Below are 20,536 nucleotides of genomic sequence, written 5' to 3'. Positions count from 1 at the left end.
CAGCAAGGAGAAACTGAAGTTACCCAATCCCCCTAGGAAAATTAAAACAATAAACTCTCAGAGGAATACAGGTTACTCATTAGTGGATGGATGTTCTATGCTGAGAGGGAAATGTAAGGAATATGTCTGAAAATAATTATTAAGAAAGGAAATGCATGACATGGTATAAATGCTGGACAGATGTACAAATCCTCCTAGAAACTCCATATACTTTTGTTTTTCATAACTGTTTGTTTGTTTGCTATGTGAGCTGGTGAAGCTGCTCAGCTCCAGAACTTTGTATTTCACACCAAAATATTTCCTCCATTTCCTACAGGTCTTCAGGTCATTCTTCCTGAGTACCTGCAGGAGCACTTTGTGCAGGCAGCTCTGAGCTACATAGCCTGCAATTCAGAGGGGGAGTTCATCTGCAAGGACAATGACTGCTGGTGCCAGTGTGGCCCCAAATTCCCCGAGTGCAACTGTCCCTACATGGACATTCAAGCCATGGAAGAGAACCTGCTCCGCATAAGTGAGACCTGGAATGCATACAACAGTGAATTTGAAGAATCTGGTGAGGATTTTTTTTAAAATTTATTTCCCCCCCTCTTTGGCTGTATCTCATAGATTGGTTTATGCTCCAACTGGCCCCATCCATGTTCTTACAAATTTTCATGCCATGTTGTGACTGTCATATTTTCTGAAAAATCCTCTTTGCCCAGGATTCTTCTGCTGGGAAACTGAGAAGCCTCAGAGAAAAATGAAAGCAATATTATCTCATTTCCTTCTCCTGTGTTTTTCTGCTTTGGAATGTGGTTTGGAGACTGTTTATCCAACAGGTGTGTAGTTGGTTGGTCATTAAGTCAAAACAATTCACCTGTTGGATAAACAATCTCCAAACCACATTCCAAAGCAGCAAAACAGGGAGAAGGAAATGGGATAATATTATTTTCCATTTTCTCTGAGGCTTGTCAGATCTCCAGGAGGAGAATCCTGGGCAAAGAGGATTTTTCAGAAAATATGATGGTGTGACACCACATTAGTTTTTCTTTAATCCAACCAGGTTTGTTTCATGTCAGAACCCTAATTACTAAAAATTGTAGACTTTCTATACTGACAAAAAATAACTCCCAAGAAAACACTACATTTAACCTGAGACCACAAAGAAAACTTCCAAAATTAAATAATAGAACTAAAATCTTAAGTATAAAGTTTAAATAGAAGTATATAATATCACATAGTAAAATACCTTAAAGTTTTAGAATATAGTAAGATATATAACAATTGTTAAAATTTTTAGAATGTTTAGAATTTTTAAAACAGTAACTAGTCCTTTTTCTTCACCTTCTTCATGAATTTAAATAGTATTGTATAATTAAATAAAAAAAATCCACATTACAAACCATGAGTAATTAGTTACTGAGTTTAAATAAAAATAATTTAATTTCTTAAAAAGTTTATCCTTAAAAATTTTTCTCCATTTATACAAAGAAAAATACAACTCTATTTTTAGTTTATTAAAATAAAATACTATAGAACTCACAGCTTGTGAGTTCTATATAAATAACTATAATATAAATGTAATAATAATATAATAATAACTGAAACTATAATATAGATAAAATCTAATAAATATCTAAATCCAAAGCAAAAATACCATCTCATTAATTTAACCCCAACCTTAAAAAAAAAAAAAAAACAAAAACAAAAAATCCACAGTTTCATACATCATTTCATCTGTCCTGATCATCAGAACTTCCTGTCCCACAGAGAATGGGAGCTACAGGTAAAATCAGCTTCTGAACAAGTGTTTTCACAACTCACTTGTTCAGTGCTATCACAAACAGCTGTCTGGCCAGATGGTGGGAAAAGTAAGGAGAGCTCAGCAGACCTGGGAAAAATTGTTAAGGGAAAAAAAAAGAATTGAGGGAGATAGGAAAAGTCAGAAAGAATACAAAAATCACAGGTTGTAACGAGTTGTGTTGGAGAAAGAGAACAAAACAGTAGAAGAGAAAAGGAGGAAAACCATACAGTGGTTAAGGGAAGGGCAGAATAAATATCAGTAAAAGTGTGAACGAACAGTACTTTATACACATCCATTTTTATATTTCTTGTTTTGTTGTTAAAGACTGATTCCTCTGCTCAAGAGAGCTGGTAATTTCAAGAGACCCTGTATCAGTTAAAATGTAATTTGTTGCAATTTTTAACCTGATGCTGTTTTTTAGCTGAGTCTGTTTAGAAGATCTGAAGCCCTTTTTCTATCCCAATTCTCACATTTAGCAGGAGGACATCAGAATTTACAATATTTCTCCTTGGAGGGCCACAGACATCTCTGACTGTAAAAGCAGGAATAAATGTGTTGGTTTTGTGTACATTTGGATGCATTTTCCCAATGACTATTTGGACACTTTTAATTATTTCTGGAGCCAGGCTATCTTTTACTACTTTGCAAAATAGGACAAATATGTTGACTTTTCAGAGTGGCACATATTTGCCATATTTTGTCTTATTTGAATGGGCTGTGACATTGTTCAGTGCCTGAAAAATGTCCTTTGCAGGCTGCTACTTAACAGCAATTTTAGTCAAGCTGAAAGAACACACACATCTGGGTCTGTGGAGGGTTCTTACAGCAAGCTGTATAATGGACATCAAGTTAATTATGAGTTTGAATCATTGTCAGCTACATTCCTACTCCTATGCCCAGGTCTGTGACACGAATGTCAGGGGAAAATTGGTAAGAGTTAAATTCTGGGCTTTTAAAAGACTCTTTAGCTCTGCTGGGTGAATCACTAAAATACCAACTTCACATATATCTGTCAATTTGGTAATTGCTTGTAGGTGTGGTTACTAAGAAGTGTGAAATTTAGGTTATTAACATCATTAAGACATGTGCCACGCTCCCCTCTTTAGCCCTTGAAATATTTAAATCATTTTAAATCTAATAAATATACCAAGCATGACTTCCACAACTCAGAGGTAACTTCTAATATTTCTGCTTTTATCTCATAAAGTGTTTTGCATAAAGATGGTCATAGGAAGATGAGATAGGTAACCTTGTATGGGTCAGCACTTGGAAAAAAGTTGGCATGGGAATTTTTGATTGATAACTCAGTCATTGAGCAGCCAGCCTCATATAAATTATATATTAGCACTGAGCAGCTCTTCCAGTGCTGTCACACATGATCTGTAAGCATTTCCAGCCACACTGATCTATATATACGTATATGTATACACATAGATATATAGATATATAGATATTTATAACCATTGAGACATATTCTGAAACATTTGGAGCTTGAGAAATATTTCCATAATGAAAAATTGTTAACAAATATCAGTGTGATCTGATCCATGTTAGCAGCACATTCTGGCAACAAAAGTGACCTTTATTAAGGAACACTAGAAAACTGCTAAGTCTTTGTCTAAATCAGTGGAAATCAGCTTCTGAGCTAACAGTATGTTGCTTTATTCTAATCTATTTATAATAAAAAAAAAAATCACTAGAATGGAGGCCAGATTATGTAGTAATTTCAGTCTGAGCAGCCAGGGCAAAATAATCCAGAGCAGTCACTGCTGGCCCATATAATCTAGTATTAATGGCAGAGGAATTAATGAACTCATTAATTCCCTTCTACGACACTCTGAATTCCAGAGTCAACTAAAGACAAATACAAGAGAATTAATGTTTTACCTTTTCTGCTTCCAAACCTTTTCTTAGTTTAGATGTTACAAACCAGTCTTCTAACTCCAGAAACAAATCTTGTCCCCTAATACTGACATGTAAAACTTACTGGGGTCACTTGAGGCCATTCACTGTGGGCAGGATTCAGTTTAAAGAGGAAGAAGTAAATATTTTATTTAAGATGGTTTGTTTATTCTCTGTGTTATCTCTCCTCCTGTCTGTTCAAGATAAAACAACTGAGGAATGTTTTTTTGTTTTTTTTTTAAGAAAGGATGAGAGGGCTGGGGTTGTTCAGCCTGGAGAAGAGAAGGCTCAGGGACAATGTATTAAATACCTGAATGGAGGTATTAAATGTATTAAATACCTGAAGGGAGGGTGCCAAGAGGACAGAGCAAAGCTCTTTTCAGTGGTGCCCTGCGACAGGAGAAGGGGAAATGGGAACAAACTGGAAGACAGGAGGTTCCCTCTGATCACCAGGAAAGAGTTTTTCACTGAGGGTGACCCAGTGCTGGCACAGGGAGGTTGTGGAGCCTCCATTCTTGGACTTCTCCATAGGTTGACTGGCCATGGTCCTGGGCAGCTGGGTCTAGGTGGCCCTGCCTCAGCAGGGGTTTGGACCAGGGGTTTTTCCCCATCTCAGCCATTCTTTGATCAAAGATTTGTGGAAATCTTCCTGATTTCCACACAGGAAGACTCTGGTCTGCACTCTGGGCCTGCTGGTAGTGACAATTCTCTTTGAGCCCCTCTGGCTGTTGCAGGTTACATGACCAAACACATCCCAGCTCGGCTAGTTCTCTTTATCCTTATGTGCAGACTGCATTTCACTCAGGCTCTTCTGGCACTTTTAAACTACTCAAATCCCATTTTGGAAGATCTGCAGCAGTATGTTATTTATCCCTCAGTAAATTTGGCTGCCTTTTTAATTTCTCTAGCTGCCCTGCAGCAATAAATATTTGATCACTATTAGCTCAATGAGCTTTGTATAACCTCTTAGTGTCAGGTTATGTACCAAGACCTTAAAAAAATTACAAGAGCTTCCTTCAAATTGTTTACTCTGAACCATCTGCTTATCCTTTATCAGATCTTGTGGCCTCCAGACTCTACTAGTACCCAAGAAAATGAGCAGCTGTTTCCTTATCAAAAATCCGTACGAAAGCTGTTCAACCTTTATTAACAAATTTCATTAACATCTTGAGGAGTTTGGCTGAATTACTGTGTAAGCAAAGTGCTCCCTGAGACCATCATTCCAAGAAGCTGTGTTCTTACTACTAACACTGAAAATATCTAATGGAACCAAGCAGGGCTCCATTTTCCTTTCCTGATGTGCATGGAAGGAGCCTTTTTAGCCTGAAAGGACAACTAAAACCAATAAACAAACTGGTGATGCAGTTTGACCTGCTGTTTTCACATGTCACTCAGTTTCCCTGAGATTCAAGAGTCAACCCACATTAGATTAAAGCTGTGCAACCTTCCCGAGTGTCCCTGCAGCCTTCCTCACCTTTTCAGTGTTCAGTTGTTCTTTAATACTGCCAATTTTCTTGTTCCCCTTCCGCCCCAATACAGAGGCACCTTCTTGTCCAGGTGTTTCTCCTACCTCATCTCAATGAACTCCACCTTTCTATTGCAGAAAAAAGGTTTGACCTAAGCACTTGGATGTCATTGGTTTCCCCCAATAAAGAGTGTCAAATATTCCTTGAAAATATTCTCACATTTTGGAAGCAGGTGGGACTTCCACAGCTTATGGTTGGAGCAGTGCTGAGGATGGTGCAGATAAAAAATTTGCTTTGTTACACATTTGGGAAGATTTTGGGACTGTTAAAAAGTTAATATACAAAGAAACTAATTCTGACATACAACACTGAATGGCAATTTAGCATGTTCCAGAGATCATGATCTGCTCTAAAATATAGTAAAGTCAAGAAGACCCCCAAAACCATCCACAGGCTCTGGATTCTGACAACCAGCATGAGAACATGATCACACATTGCCTGTGCCATAATTTTGGTGTGGTTGGCTGCTGAGTATCTTTGGAAACCTGAACACTCCATTTAAACAATTTAAATGACAGCAATTTTCTTTTAAGATGATCTTAAGGTTGACATTGAAAACAAAAATGTAGCAGTTCCTGCAGTGTAATTTCATCTTTCAGAATTAAAAAGGCTATCAAAATAAATAAGGACTTTGATGAAAATGTTGCTCAAAAAATAGAAAATGGCAAAATTGTGTTTTCATAATTTCTTTTTTTATATCACTAGCATTTATGAGACCTCCTGGAAATATGAAAGTAAAATCTTCCATCAAGCATTTCTTTTCACATATCTGACATGCAATGGCAGCTTGTTGCCTTCTCTCTGAATATTTCACAATATGCTGAGCAGTGGATTTTTTTCCCCCTTGAAGGCAACAAAATCCCTTTTGGAATATATCCTTGGAAAGCATGAGATCAGGAGATGTATAATAAATATTATGATACATAATTTCAAAGTAGCTTTGAAACAACAAATTCATTCTGTTAAACATTTAGTTTAAATACCAGCTAAGATGGAAGGAAAGAGCACACCCACCACAAACTGGACAGAAATTTGCCTGTCACAGCTGGGCTCAAGGGTGATTCAGTGAAACACTGAAATATGAGCCTGTGTGAATTATTTGAAGTGTTTGAGGAAGTGAAGATAACATTTTTTAAACAATCTGTAGTCCATTAACTTCAGGGATTTGACTTGAATGTCCAGCAGAAGCTTTAGAGGAGCAGAGCCAGAGCCATGGAGGCCCCTGAAGGGTTTGACCACAGAACACAAACCCTGCTCACTCCAACAGACACGCTGGACACTGCCAGAATTAATCAGAAGTCACCTTGCAAATATTTTGAAGTGCATCCATCCACAGCTTTAAATGACAAACAACTTCTCAAAATGTCGAGTTTGATTTTTTTTCAGTCACTTCTGTATCTGCTTTACAGAGATAATTCAAAAGGTAAATTTCAGTATCACAGAAAGTGCAAGTGATGAAAGGGCAGCCAAAGTAAATTGATATTAACTTTCACATGAATATTTGCTGAAACTATTTTTCATTGTCCATCCATCCACCATCAGTGCTTTGATTGCAAAGTACTAACAGAAATGAATTGCTGGTGCAAGCTATTCTTAAATCCCTGGCTTCATTGGATTTGGATTTCATGTCTAATGCATTCCATAATTCCTTAATAACTCTGGGATGTCTTGCTATTGAGCATTGGTTACCCTTTACATGTACAGACTTAAAATCATCTGAAAAAATGCACAGTTTGGAAAGGTTCACCTGAAAATGAGGTCTGAGCCTCAGTTAATACATAGCACTGCATAGATGTTAACAAAGTTTTTTTTGTTTGCTCAGCAGAGATTGCTTTGGAGACTTTGGAGTCCTGTTCCTCAGTTCAATTATATTTTTCCCTTTCTTTACAGTGATTGAATTAATGATGTTCCCAAAATCCCTTGTATAAAAGAATTGGATTTAAAGGGTTGGAGAAAGTGGATTCTAATAGAGGAGATGATAAGCTTATTACTGAATTAAAAATCAGTAATACTGAAGATGGGGAAGTCCGACCATTTCATTATTTTTTGGGAGGTAGCATTTGCATCCTATATAATTACTTTTATGCAAAACCTACAGAAAGTAATAGGAAAGATCATCTCCAGGATTCCAGAATCTGCAGTGAGATTTAGAGAATTATCCATTTAATAGCGCCAGGTATTTATATCTCCATTTTCAAAACTGCAAAATGTGGAAAATCACCGTATTTTGCTGATACACTTTCCTTACTTCACTTCTCCTTCAGCTCATATTTTCCAAAATGAAGTAAGCCTATGCTGAAAAATACCAATTTGGGAATAAGAAAGGCTCTTTCCACTCTTTCCATCAAATCTGTGGAGCTGGTTTAGGACAGCCAAGCACAACAGAAGATAGACCAACCTTTGGTGGTCACATTCTGTCTGTATAAAACAGGACCCTGCCTCACTCCTGGCTTCAAAACTCATCCACTATTTCTTGAGGAGTGTTCTCACACTCTCCCTGTTTTCACACTAAAAGTTGCTTCCAACAGCCAGGCTTCAAACTGTTGTAAAATACAGCAAAATCAAAGCTGGAAATGAACATTGCAGGTGCTCAGGGGTGTTAGCGTTATATTTTCTGAAAAATCCTTTTTGCTAGGTTTTTTTCTTTTGGGAAGCCAAGAAGCCTCAGAGAATTATCTGATTGCTTCTCTTGTGTTTTGTTGCTTTGGAATGTGGTTGGAGATTGTTTATTTAACAAGTAGGTGTTTAATTAGTTTCATGTGAATTGTTTTTACTTAATAAGCAATTACTGTCTAGTTGTGTTGAGACTCTGGAAGCAGTCATGAGTTTTTAGTGAGTATCTTGTTAAACCTTCTGTAAGTATCTTTATTCTTTAGTATAGTTTAGTATAGCATTCTTTAATATAATATAGTATCATAAAATAACAAATTAACCTTCTAAAAACATAGTCAGATTCTCAATTCTTTGTTCATCCTTAGGACCCCAAAAATACCACACAGGGGAGAATTCCTTACACTCCTCCCAGCTTCAGGTGTTTGTTACAGATGGACAGCACTGCCTTTGTGATTGCTGAGGCTGTAAAGAAGCTGCAAAATAGAATTCAGATGTTGTCCCAACATCAGAGACAGTCCAACAGTCAATCAATACACCCAGCTATAGCAAGTGATCATATTTGATCTCAAAATCTACACAGTTCTCTCAGTACTTCTTAGAAAAGAGAATTATAGTCCTAATGCTTGCATGTAGATGCTCTTAGATGCTGAGCACATAGCAATAAAGAGTGATACATCTGTTGAGTTACTTTTTCATCCATTTTTTTGTAGCAATCAAAAAATAACCGATATGGCTGGACTTACTTAATTGGTAAAAATATATTGATGCTTTGAGAAAGCAGGTGCAAAGCCAGGCAGTTAAACAAAATACAAAGTTATATCTTTAACTTAGATTTGAATAGACTAAATTTCAAGCTAGAAAAAAAGTAATGTAAATAAATTTGAATAGATTGTCCAGTGCTGAAGACAGAAACCTTCTGTGATGCACAGAATACATTATGAGGCAGCCAAAGACAAATTCAAATCTTCAAGATCAAATGTGAACCACAGCATAAAGGCACAGGGGGCAAGAAGTCTGCATCATCAGATAAGTAGTACCTTTTTCACCATTTCATACATCATTGTTCTGCAATCATCTTAATTATGGATTATATTAATATTTCCTGGCAGTGCATTAAGGAATGCAACCAGTGGAACAGTCTTTCTCCTCCTCTCCATCAGACAAGCATTTTAAACTATTGCTGTCATATTCTTCCTGATGGACAACTCCAGGAAAGCTGCAGCAAATCTGCATTCAGCCTGTGAAATTTAATCTTTAAAATCCTTCTATCTAGTCAGAAAAATCAAGTGTAATTTTGTTTGCCACCTCAATAAGGTGCAGATTTTTGCTATGTCTGTGGCACAAATCCTTTCTTAAAACTGTTTAGCAGAAGAGGACACGGTGGGATTCCTTTTTATTGCCTCTCTCTGCATCCAAATCAGTCACCTGGCTGACAAGTAAAAAAGGTAATTCTTCCCAGCACCAAGCTTGTGGATTGACATCATGGAGACACTGACCTGGGTCCCAGCCTTCTTCCTTCTTACCAGCAGTGATAATGACAACCCTAACAGCTAAAAAATGCCCTCAATAACTCCTGTGTAAAATACAGTGATGGTGTCTTAAAAACTTTCAGGCTGTCATTTAATCTCTGGCTAAAAATTATCTTGGAATATATAGTGTTTGTTATGGTTCTTCTACTACAGGAGGAGAGAAAACAACCACACCCTGCCCCCCCTAAAAAAGCCCAGAAAAGCTCCCCCCAAAAAAGGCCAACAAAAATCCCTCAAAGAGAAACTACATTCTAAGACAGACCTTTTAAAACATGTACCAAATGTCTCATTTATACCTGCTTCAAATTACTAAAAGGAAGTAAAAGGGCAGAAGGTAACTGCAGGCATAATTTGGAAATGTCAGTTTAAACAGAGATGTTGTGTTGTACACTCTGATCAGAAGAAACTCATTGCATTTATAATGGAAAAAAAGATGCCCAGACTGATTTTCAGGCTCAGTGTTGAGATTTCAAATCCTAAATAATATCACAAGATTACAAGGTTTCACAGACAGACTGTAAATTCACTCCATCATTTGCAGCGAAGGCAGTTTGCACTGCAAGTCCCCTCTTAGTCCAGTGACATACTCTTGCTTTTCCAGCTGCAGCGATTCAATTAAAATTCAGGTAAAATGAGACTAAAAATGAAACCTGGAATTCAAACAGAATGCTGGAGGATTTCTTCAGTTTATGGACACCACAAATGTAAGCTTGCTGTCTGAAGAGCTTTGTTGTGGTGGGTTTGGGGCAAGGCTCCTTGCACAGAGCCCATCGGAGGTGTGCCTGGGTCACTGTGCACAGTCTGTCTCTCTCTGCTGACCAGGACGGAGCCATTGCCATGCAAAGTGAGTCCCATTTGAAATCTTAATTGAAAGACTCCTTGTGAACAGTCTGAACTGACTCACTGGCAGCTGAAGGTGCTTTTTAATCACTGAGAATAAAGACTTCAATCAATATGGTTCAAACTATTTGCCCCTGAGCAGTGGAGCGGTGGTTTGCTTTCAAGCACTGCTTACAGCCTCAGGCTCAGGGCCAGGAAAACTTAGCCCCCTGAGTTCTTAATACAATTATTGTTTTCTCCATTATCTTGCAGGGGTGTTAATTTGCCTCCCAGTAATTAACTTCCCTCTGTGGTTGTCAGGAAGTTTAATCAATAACATGAGCAGATACACCAAGCTGCCGTTCCTTCTGTGACCAATGCTCCCCTCCCAGCTCTTCCACCCCTGTGGAGGTGTCTCTGTTTTATAAAACGAACAGGTGGGATGTGCATAATGTCTTTGGAGGGTCAGTGTCTAAATTGTTCTTGTCCTACTTCAGAAATGATGGTACAGCTGATATAATTGCCCCTGTTCCAAAACTAAAAGCATTATCCAACTCCTGCTGCACCTGGCAAATCAACTTATTAAAGTTTCACGTGGCACCGCACTCTGAGATGCTTCAAACACTGTGATGACATTGTAATAAGAGGAGGAGCAGAAGGCTTGATCTAATATAATTCTACTTATGTCCACCATGTACAGGACATAATGTAATTCCCTTCAAAGCTAGTGACAAAATCCCCTCGTTCTTGGTGGAATTCCAATCTGCCTTGGCAGCTTTGGGCTTGCTTTATTAAGAATGATGTCACTCTGTGGCCTCTCTTTTCTTCTAGGGCAGTGTTGTCTGTTCTGATTCATAGCTTCTTAAATCTTCTCCTGGAACAGCTTAACACTGCTTATTTACTTCAATGTGTTTTCCAAGAACATTTTTCAGTTTCACTCATTCTCTTCCCTCCTTTATCCTCCTGTGAATCATTACATGTTTATTTACCCTACCCAGTTTTCAAACTCTAAGAGTTGCCAGCGTGTTCAACTGAGGTAAATTTTGGACTGACAGAGGTTATGTCTATATCTGCCCATAAGGAATATGTCTTATGCATTAAATGAATTTATAGCTCTGTAGAAAGATAATAAAGGGCTTTGGGACATCCATGTTGCAGAAGTACTTCTAAGCCACATTGAAGTCATAAAAATATTTACCAAAAAAAATCCAAAATAACCTGTAGATAAATTTTTGAGACATTTTCCTTGAAAGCTTACTGTGACTTCCCTTTGGAAAGGGAAGCATCCCTTTGAACAGCAGGGATAGAAACATTTTAAGGAGTAATGAACCAAAATCAAACCTGACAGGATGAAGGGAATGCCCTTCAAACACTGGGACTTTCAGAGACAGCTATGGAGTCTGGCTTTTTTGGTTTCTGAAAAGGCAACTTGCTGCCAAGGTCATATTTAGATTGCAATAAGAAACGTGTTGCTTCATTGTAGGAAACGTGAGCCCTTCCAGGCAAGGCTCTCTCCTGCCCAGCAGAACTTCTGAATTAATCCACAATTTATAGGATGATATTCTGGTTCCACTATTGATTTGGACTGAAATTATTTCACTTTTATGTGGCACCAGGAGACTTTTCCTCATCTCCTTGTGAGAGGAGGATTTTTGTTTTTGTGTTTCTATGATAGACTGACATTACTAGCATTGACTCTATATTATACATGTTGTATGTTATGTGATTCTGATGTATTCTGTGATTCGATGGTAGATGTTAGATATGTGTAAAATTATACAAACACACATGTATATACATACATACAGGTGCATTTGCATATTTATAGACATATCTAACATCTCTCACAGAACTACAGAGTCATTAAGGTTGAAAAAGACCTTTAATATGATCAAGCCCAACCATCAACCAGCACCATCACCCTGTTCAAACATTCAAAATGTCCAAACATTTTTAAAACACTTTCAGGACTGGTGAGTCCACCAATGCCCTGGGCAGCCTGTTCCATACTTGACAACCCTTTCCATGAAGAAATTTTCCTTAATATCCAATCTAAAGCTTCCCTGGTGCAGCCTGAGGCCATTTCCTCTCATCACTTGTAACATTTAAATGAGGTTCCTCAGAATTATGTGTATAAAGGACTGACCAGAGGATCTCTGTTCCTCACCAATTCCACCTCCACACTGACACTTATCCCTGTTTACTCTTTCTTGCACAGCACAGGGATGCGAGGAGCTGTCCTTGCAGCTTTCCTCACTTCAAAAAGAAATCAACCAGACCACTCCCTCCACCCCTCCAAATCCACCACTGCCAGAATCATCCAAATTTGTTTTCCTGAGGTTTCTGTAGCAGCTGGATTGTTCCACTTCAAATATTCTGTCCAAAAGGAAGTGTGATCATCTTTTCCTCCTTGAAAAACAGACATCATTTCTTGCAGAAAACACACATTTCCTCCCTTCCCTTTGTCCTTTAGAAAGTTTAAAGGAGAAATCTTTTGCTTTGGAGAAAGAAATATTTTAATTATCAGGAGAGCTGGCTGATTTAGCCTAAATTGGAGGGAGAAGGGGAAGGAAAATTCAGATTTACTGTCTCTTCTCTGAAGAAATAAGGTTGTTTCCAGCTGCAGTCTTCTGCTTCTTTGAATTGGATTATTTTCAAACATATATTTCTTGGAACACAGCTGCTACTTCTTTGACAAATTGAGTAATGCATCACGAAGAACTAAAATTCATGGCAACATAAAAACAAATATATGTTCATTTTTAGCACTTTGTTTTCTCCAGGCTTCTGCATCATGGTGGGATATTTTAAAAAACATCTATCTTTTATAAATCTCTTTAATAACATCCACACAATATTGAGGCAGCACTTTAATGAACAGCAATCACATCCAACCATTTGAAATGTGGGTCCCATGGTTTATATCCTCTCAGACTTCCAGCTTTGTGCTTTCAGGTCCTGATTTACAGCTGACAATGGTATTTGACTCCCCATCATATTTATTGCCCTAATTAAAAAAAAATATTGTTATTGAATAGGATTGATAACATGGCGGTCACATTGGAGCAGCAACAGGTTTACGCAAACAATGCAGTAAAATGTGAGATAAAATGGGAGTTAGGAGATCTTTCCTTCCAGAACTCACCCCTTACACGAATTGCAGCTCCCACTGAGGACTCCAAGGAAGATGCAGTTGTCTGGAGCAATAGGCCAAATTATTTTTATTATTTGTAATAAATGGCAACAATTAAATCTGGGGTCTGTTGTGCTGACTGCCCTATAAAGATATAATAAGAACCAGGCCTCTCTGAAGAGCTTGCAGTCTAAACAGAAAATGTTGAAGCGTAGCAGAGATGAATATTTATATACAGGACTCTACAAACCAACCAGGAATAATGTTTCAGTAACTGCAAAATTATGTGGGTTTTTTTTTTTGTTTTGTTTTGTTTCGTTTTTGTTGGGGTTTTTTCTTTATTTATTTGCTTTTTGTTGGGTTTTTTGTTTGTTTTGGTGTATATTTTTAGGAATGCAGTAAAGCACTTAACCTTCACTTTGAAATGTTTATTCATTTTTAAATTCTTTTACTTCATAATTTTGATGCTATAATATGAAACTTGACAAAATAACAAACTGCCCAAGGAAATAACAAGTCTGACTTAACACCTGATCCCAGAACTCTGGTTTAAGAAGGGAGCTGGATTCCAAAAGAAGCAGTGCTTTGTGCAGAGGAGTGATCATTTGCAATTCTCATCATGAGAGTGAGAAAAGAGGAAATGCAGGGGAGAACAAGAATTTTCTTGAGCTAATTTTGAAGCTGTCTGGAGCACTCTGGCTTGGAGCAGCACATCAGTCCATATCATTGCTTGTTCAGACTCATCACACCCTCACATGTTAAAAACAACTTGGTTTTTGTTAGTTTGCCTTAATCCCACTGTAACATTTTGTCAGAGCCAAAGCAGAACAGTTTTTGCATGAGGTATTACTCACTTCTAGACTATGATGGCAGAATTTTGATACCTCTAGAGCAAGTTAAAGAACTTGACTAAAAAAGAGGATGTGTGTACAAATGACTGATGTACAGATTTTTTAAGGGAGAAAAACATTTCCTTAGAGCCTCATTTAGAGAAATGACAAAACAGCCCATTACAATTGCTCTCTAATGGTAGATTTTGACACGATAATGTCAAAAAGGGGTTTTCTCCTATATACATATTTTTACTGAACTTTGTTAAATGAAAAAAAACCCTAAACCCCAAATCCTTATTAATATTAGAAAATACATAAAGACTATATAAAATTGTGAATAGTATGTTTCAGTCAACAGAAGATTCTTACATTTTTTCAGTTATTGTCAGGCTGCTTTTGCCCAGAAAATATAATTGCTTTTTTAGGGTCTGAATATTGTTAAAAAATTAAAATGGATTCTGGGTAGATGATATAATCCATCCACAATTAGACAGGATTATATATTTACTGAAGCACCATGCTGTAATTTCCAATGCTAAAAGTTTTGTTTCCATAAGATTATATTATTTAATTTGGGGTAAAATGGCTCATCAGAAAATATGACATTAAATTAAACCACAGAATAATGCTTGATGCAATGTCGTCTCCCCAGACACTGCCATTTCTGGAGACTGAGAGAAGGTGACTGAAATTTCTTGTGGCTATGAAACAATTTTTCCTCAGCATATCACCACATGCACATTCCTTTCAAACTGTGCTTTTTGTTGTCCAAAATTTTAAGTAGGTTTTCACCTCAATTATTGTCACATGTGTGTTGTCATTAATTTCAGCCATAATAAGAACCAGTAGAAAAAAAAAAAAAACCAACAAAAAAAATCAAACAGTATTCTCTTTCTTTAGATAGAAATCCATGTCAAATTTGAATTTTCCTATTTACTCAGGATTTCTTGTGTTCCATAAGCACATCTCTGAGACACAAGCCATGGCTTAAAGGAGCTGTTGTTTTATCCCCTGCTCCTGCTGCCCTGACTGCAGAGGCTCAGACTCTTCCCTGCCTTTGTGCAGAGCAAGTCTGGGCTGTGAGGAGGAAATTGCTCCAAGGTCCTTAGTCCTGAGCTAATCCCTGTTACTTTGACTGGGGAAACAGTGCAGATATGATTTAAAAGGGAATTTCAGGAATGACAGGTTCAAAGCTCAGTCCTGGACTTGCTCTGTTTGCTCTAAAGGAAATAGGAGACAAAAGGGCAGTAGTAAAATTTGGTGGTTTTGTATTTCCAGCATGACATTTCTGTCAGATGTCAGCCTGCAGCACCTTTAATCACCCGGAGTTCTGAATCCACTCACTTCCAAGGGTGCCTCCACAAGGGATCTTAGGAAGCAAGCCAACCCAAGACATTTTGGCAGCCTGGAGAAGCTCCACAAAACACTCAAACAAACAAAAGCATAAGTGTGCTGTGTAGGTGGGACAGTCTTGTAGCAAAATACCAGGGAAAATCAAAATATTCGCAGGATATCAGGGCTCCTGCTCTCTTCCAACAGTGAGCAGGGGCTGGAATCTGAAATGCAAGGAACTCTCAGAACTTCTAAAAAGAAAGTTTAGAGTTTTAGCATTCAAGATATAGAAATAAAAGTAGTTACAGAGGTAAACAAGGAATTTAGAATGCAGTACTGTAGGTTTGTGTGTCATAATTATCTATGAAAGCTTACACTGTACATAAGAGGAAATATTTAAAGTTAAAATCATAAATATCTTTGTTAGCAGTGTTTTATTAGTCAACAAATCCTTAAAAAGTCTTGTAACTAGGAGTTTTGTGACCTTCTGAACCCTGCTAACATGATGTGAGCCAAACTTACCCTTCCTAATATTGTAGAAAATAAGAAAATAAATTGCTTCATTAAAAACAACTCAGAAGCCCCATCTCTAACTAATTCAAAACTCCTTCAGAAATAAAGCAGGCATAAAGCATGGCACCTTTTTCCCTTGCAGCAGAGCACTGTCAGGTCCTTGGGTGAGGTTTCCTGGATTTTTTTGGGCTTTGCCAGCTCTGTCTGCAGAGTTGTAACCACTGCACCCAGCACTGAGCCCTACTCTGACACCAAAAAACACTGAGGATCCAATTTGCACCTCTGCAGCTCTAGGTATTTCTCACAGCCTAAATATGTCTGATATTCACCTGATTTCAGCAGGAATGTTTGCTCCCATTATGATATTTCTCCTTTATTTTTTTCCACTGAAATATGGGATGCCATTTCCGTCTCCAGGCACTTATGACACAAGGAAGATTTACTGGCAGAAAGGAGAAGTGAAAAGAGACACAACCAGCCAGAAAATGAACTTGCTTGACCCACCACCGCATATAATGTTTTACCTTTTTTAACCTTATTTGCAATTAATGAAGGATATCTATAATCACATTGCATGTGCTACCCCCGTAAAAATAAAAAAGAAAATGCTGTAATCAGATTTTATGTAGTATCAAGAATCATAGTCTGGTTTTTTGGGTTGTCCTGTGCAGGGCCAGAGGTTGGACTCAATGATGCATGTGGGTCCTTCCCAGCTCAGGATATTCCCTGATTTTATGAATTAAAGTATCAATTTCTATGGCCCCTGGGACTGTAATACTGGCTGTTAATCCTCAGGAATGGCTGGCACTGTGTGTTGATTAGAGTGTAATAGTTTAATCATCTCTCAGTGTTAGGAGTTCATGTTGTAGTTTCACAGATCATGAAATGTGTCTGTTTAAGATATGGGCACATTATCTTATCTTCTTTTATTTTTTAATTTTTTTTTTTAATGCAGCAGGCACTGTGTAACCATGCTCATTTTATCTCTGTCTCTCCTTCACCTGCATTATGGAGCTCATTAGCAGGATCAGACAGGGCACAAGGGTAGGCAAAGATGATGTTTATTACAGGGAGAAAAAAAACATTTTCTGATTGGAAATGCTGTTGCATTGCAAGTTGAGAAGTGTAAACCTTCCTTATCACTTCTAAACACTGCATGGAGCAGTTGTTAGCTGTAGAGATTAGTGCCATCGAGCAGAGGACAGCAAAGTGACAACATTCTTTAAATACATGGTTAGAGCAATGTGAGGGCTGAAAAGCATCCTCTGAGCCTGTTGTTTCCTGAGGGAGTTGCCTTTGTTTTGACTTGATGAAGCTCATTTTAAAGAGCTTTACCGGTGCCTCAGAGGAACAGAAGGGAAAAGAGACATTAGGAATTAAGCAGGTAATAAGGAATGTGGCTTTGGGATCTCATCCCCCCCAGAGGTGTCAGAGTATATATTTATATACATATAGCATATACATATATGTAAATAAATATATATTTGTGTATTTTTATATTTATATACATATAGTGTATATATATAAATAAAAATATATATTTATAGTTCAGCTCTCTAAATCTGGTAGAATTTATCCAGTTTTTCCAAGCTGCAAAAGGATTTTCTTTGTATCAGCTCAATAAAGCTTCTTTCCTATTACTTAATTTTTTAAAATTACCATTTTTAATATTTTTAAGTCTTCAGACTTGGAGGGCTTTACCAAGCCAATGGGCCAGGGCAGACACCACGTTCTGTCACACCTTCTGTGCAGACCTGGGAGGGACTGAGGGCTGGGAAGGGCAGCGTGAGGATGTCACTGAGCCCAGGAAGGGACAAAACTCTCTGGCACTGTCTTTGAGCTCCAGTGAGTCAGGCATTCCTTTATTCTGGCCAGGATGTGCACTGGAAATCATTCCAACTACACATGTCCATTACGAGACTTTGCACATTCTATAAACTTATAGAAAACAAAGAATGCTTTGGTTCTACACAATTCTTTTCATTACTTACTGTGTGATCTTCTATTGGATATTGATCCCTTTCCCTTTCATGCTTATTTGGTCCAGCTCTGTAGTTCCCTTAGCATTCTTCTCTCAGAGGGGTTGTCTCCAACTTTGCCAGGCAGATTTTCATCAGTTTAAAGTCTGATTAATGTCTGATTATCTCCTCTGTATCTTCTAAATTCCCAACATATAAATTTTAAAATCCCACACCTCCAAAATTCGCTTTTTATATGTTGAAGCTTATCAGGCCCTGCCCAGCCTGACCCAAAACCTTGCTGGTTTAAAGATTAAACCAACAGCAGAGCACAGCTCCCCTCCCCCTTGGCAAAAGGGAACAAACCCATTACTAAAGTTGCTTAAAAATAAAAAGAATGTTATGGCATTTCCAACAAGGAATCAGAGTTTGGCAAAGTTGGACTGGGCTCTGAGCAACCTAATCTAGAGAAGGTATCTGCTCATTGCAGTGGGGGTTGGACTATAAATGTCCTTTCTTGCCCAAATTATTCTCTAATTGTAAGGTAGGAATAATTATCATTGGGGAAGGAGAAAACAGAACTGTCTATCCCAAAACTACACTAAGATTCACAGAGATGCTCATCTGGTAATGCAGAATTTATTAAATATTCCCATTAATTCAAATTGTTAGCTGTACAGCCAGGAATGAACATTCTTGCTGGACAGAGGCTAAAAAGCAACTTAGACAAATTAAGGAAGGGATAAAGCAAAAGATAAAAGGCTCCAAATATTAGATAAGATAAAGGAACAGTTCCTTTCCCTCATGCCCTAAGGACAGCACAGGGGCTGTACAAAGGCATGAGGGTAAAATGAACAACACATTCCCAGAAGAATTATTAAAAACATTTTGTTAAACATAAAATCATCATTATTTTCCCTTGATTTTCATTTTTTACCTTCCAGAAGACTTTCAATGCTTTCTGTTTTGTTATGAGCCATCACTCATCACAGAAAATACTCTGCTGAAGTGGGACTGTTGTATTCCATCACTGCCCTGTGTCCTTCACTATATGGTCAAGGGTCACTACAGCATATTTATAAAAGATCTTTATTTTCCATCCATAAAAAAGAAAATATTTTTGCCTGCTTTGTGTAAAAATCTTAAAAAACCCAAAGCTAAATCAAAAGACTTAATAACAAGGATGTCAATGGAGTATTCTTTGATGTGAGTGGACGTTTTCCCTAGTCTTCCATGAGCAACATAAAATGACACCAGTGTTAAATATTATGATTATTTTTGTTTGAAGAGGGAGGGTACCTCAGGCAGCAGGATCTTTGCTTTCACATAGTCTGCTGAAATATAAACCATCCAAAAGGAGCATCTGGCAGGGTGAAAGCCAAACTGTGGGATGAGTGACTTCATTGCAGGAACAAGCTGAAAAAAAAAAGGATTGTGAAGGGTGGGAGGATAGCAGTAGGCAGAAGGGCAGGCAGGGAAACATACTGATATACAAAAACAAGAAAGATAAAGGATAAACATGTGCATTCAAGTGTGCCACTCACTCTCACATATTTACCCAGTATTTGGAGCCCTTTTAATGAAAGTCTATATAAGTTCAGAAGTTATACATCATTCTACTTATGGAAACAGACTCCTTAATTCATAAAACTCTGTTAATAAGATTCTGTCTACATATCTTTTGTGGACTGAGCTACCAGAACAAAAAAGCATGGCATGTTCACAGTAACAATATGACCTTGTGATTGAAGAACTCCTTTCCACCACTTTAGAGACAAAAATGAAGTTATGGGAACATTTTTGAGGTGTCATAAAATTTTGAAGTACCATAAAATGCTTTGAAAGGCTCCATTTTAATTGTAAATACTTATGAAAGTCTAATTTAATGGCTTGTGTCGAGTGAAATAACATATATATAAGAGCAATGGCCTGTAAAATCACATTTACTTGCATGTCCTAAGTATTGGAATACACTTCTTTTAAGACAGTTTCTGATGTTCTTCAAATGAGTCAATAAACATTGATCATTAAATGCACATTTGCTTTCAGATCCCAGATTTGAAGGTAAGAAACTCTGATTATTATTTAATCTTCGTATTACCCAGGTTGAGAAACAAGGACAAAGCTTGTATTTGCTTTAATATTAATTTTTAAATTATAGAAATATTAGATTTTGCTGACTTTATTCTAATATTACCAATGAAAATGTAGTCATCTTTCTAGTTAGAAAGACTTAAAGTGCTCAATTTTAAAATTTCAAAAGATTGAGTTTATGAAAATTGTTTTGTGAAAAAAAAAAAAGTTAATTTCTGCTGCAAGAATAACCATAGCCACATAATTAAAGACTATTAATTATTATTTTTTTTGCAGACGAATTCAAATTATTTATGAAGAGGCTGCCTTTGAATTATTTCCTGAACACATCTGCTGTGATGCATTTGTGGACAATGGATTCTAATTTCCAACGCCGCTACGAGCAGCTGGAGAGCAGCATGAAGCAACTCTTCCTCAAGGCGCAGAGAACGGTGCACAAACTCTTCAGCCTCAGCAAGAGGTGCCACAAGCAGCCCCTCATCCGCATGCCGAGGCAGAGGT

General features: G+C 37.5%; 1 protein-coding gene and 1 long non-coding RNA gene across 4 annotated transcripts in view; one reads left to right on the top strand and one right to left on the bottom strand.

Annotated features, from left to right (window-relative positions):
* LOC102065228 (BMP/retinoic acid-inducible neural-specific protein 3) overlaps window positions 1-20,536 on the top strand; it is a 195,412-nt gene that overhangs the window by 136,915 nt on the left and 37,961 nt on the right. For all 3 annotated transcript variants that reach the window (XM_005490194.4, XM_074546303.1, XM_005490195.4), the window contains 2 exons: window positions 317-553; window positions 20,312-20,534. In XM_005490194.4, coding sequence (XP_005490251.2) covers window positions 317-553; window positions 20,312-20,534 — 460 coding nt within the window. The remainder of the gene's footprint in view (window positions 1-316; window positions 554-20,311; window positions 20,535-20,536) is intronic.
* LOC141729866 (uncharacterized) lies at window positions 12,513-18,305 on the bottom strand. The gene is made up of 3 exons (XR_012581427.1): window positions 17,975-18,305; window positions 16,313-16,425; window positions 12,513-13,179 (listed from the first exon to the last, which is right to left on the bottom strand). It is a non-coding gene; the product is annotated as an uncharacterized LOC141729866 (long non-coding RNA).

Source organism: Zonotrichia albicollis, chromosome 8, assembly GCF_047830755.1.
Source record: "Zonotrichia albicollis isolate bZonAlb1 chromosome 8, bZonAlb1.hap1, whole genome shotgun sequence".
Lineage (NCBI taxonomy): Eukaryota > Metazoa > Chordata > Aves > Passeriformes > Passerellidae > Zonotrichia > Zonotrichia albicollis.
This window is presented reverse-complemented; position numbering and strand designations above follow the sequence as displayed.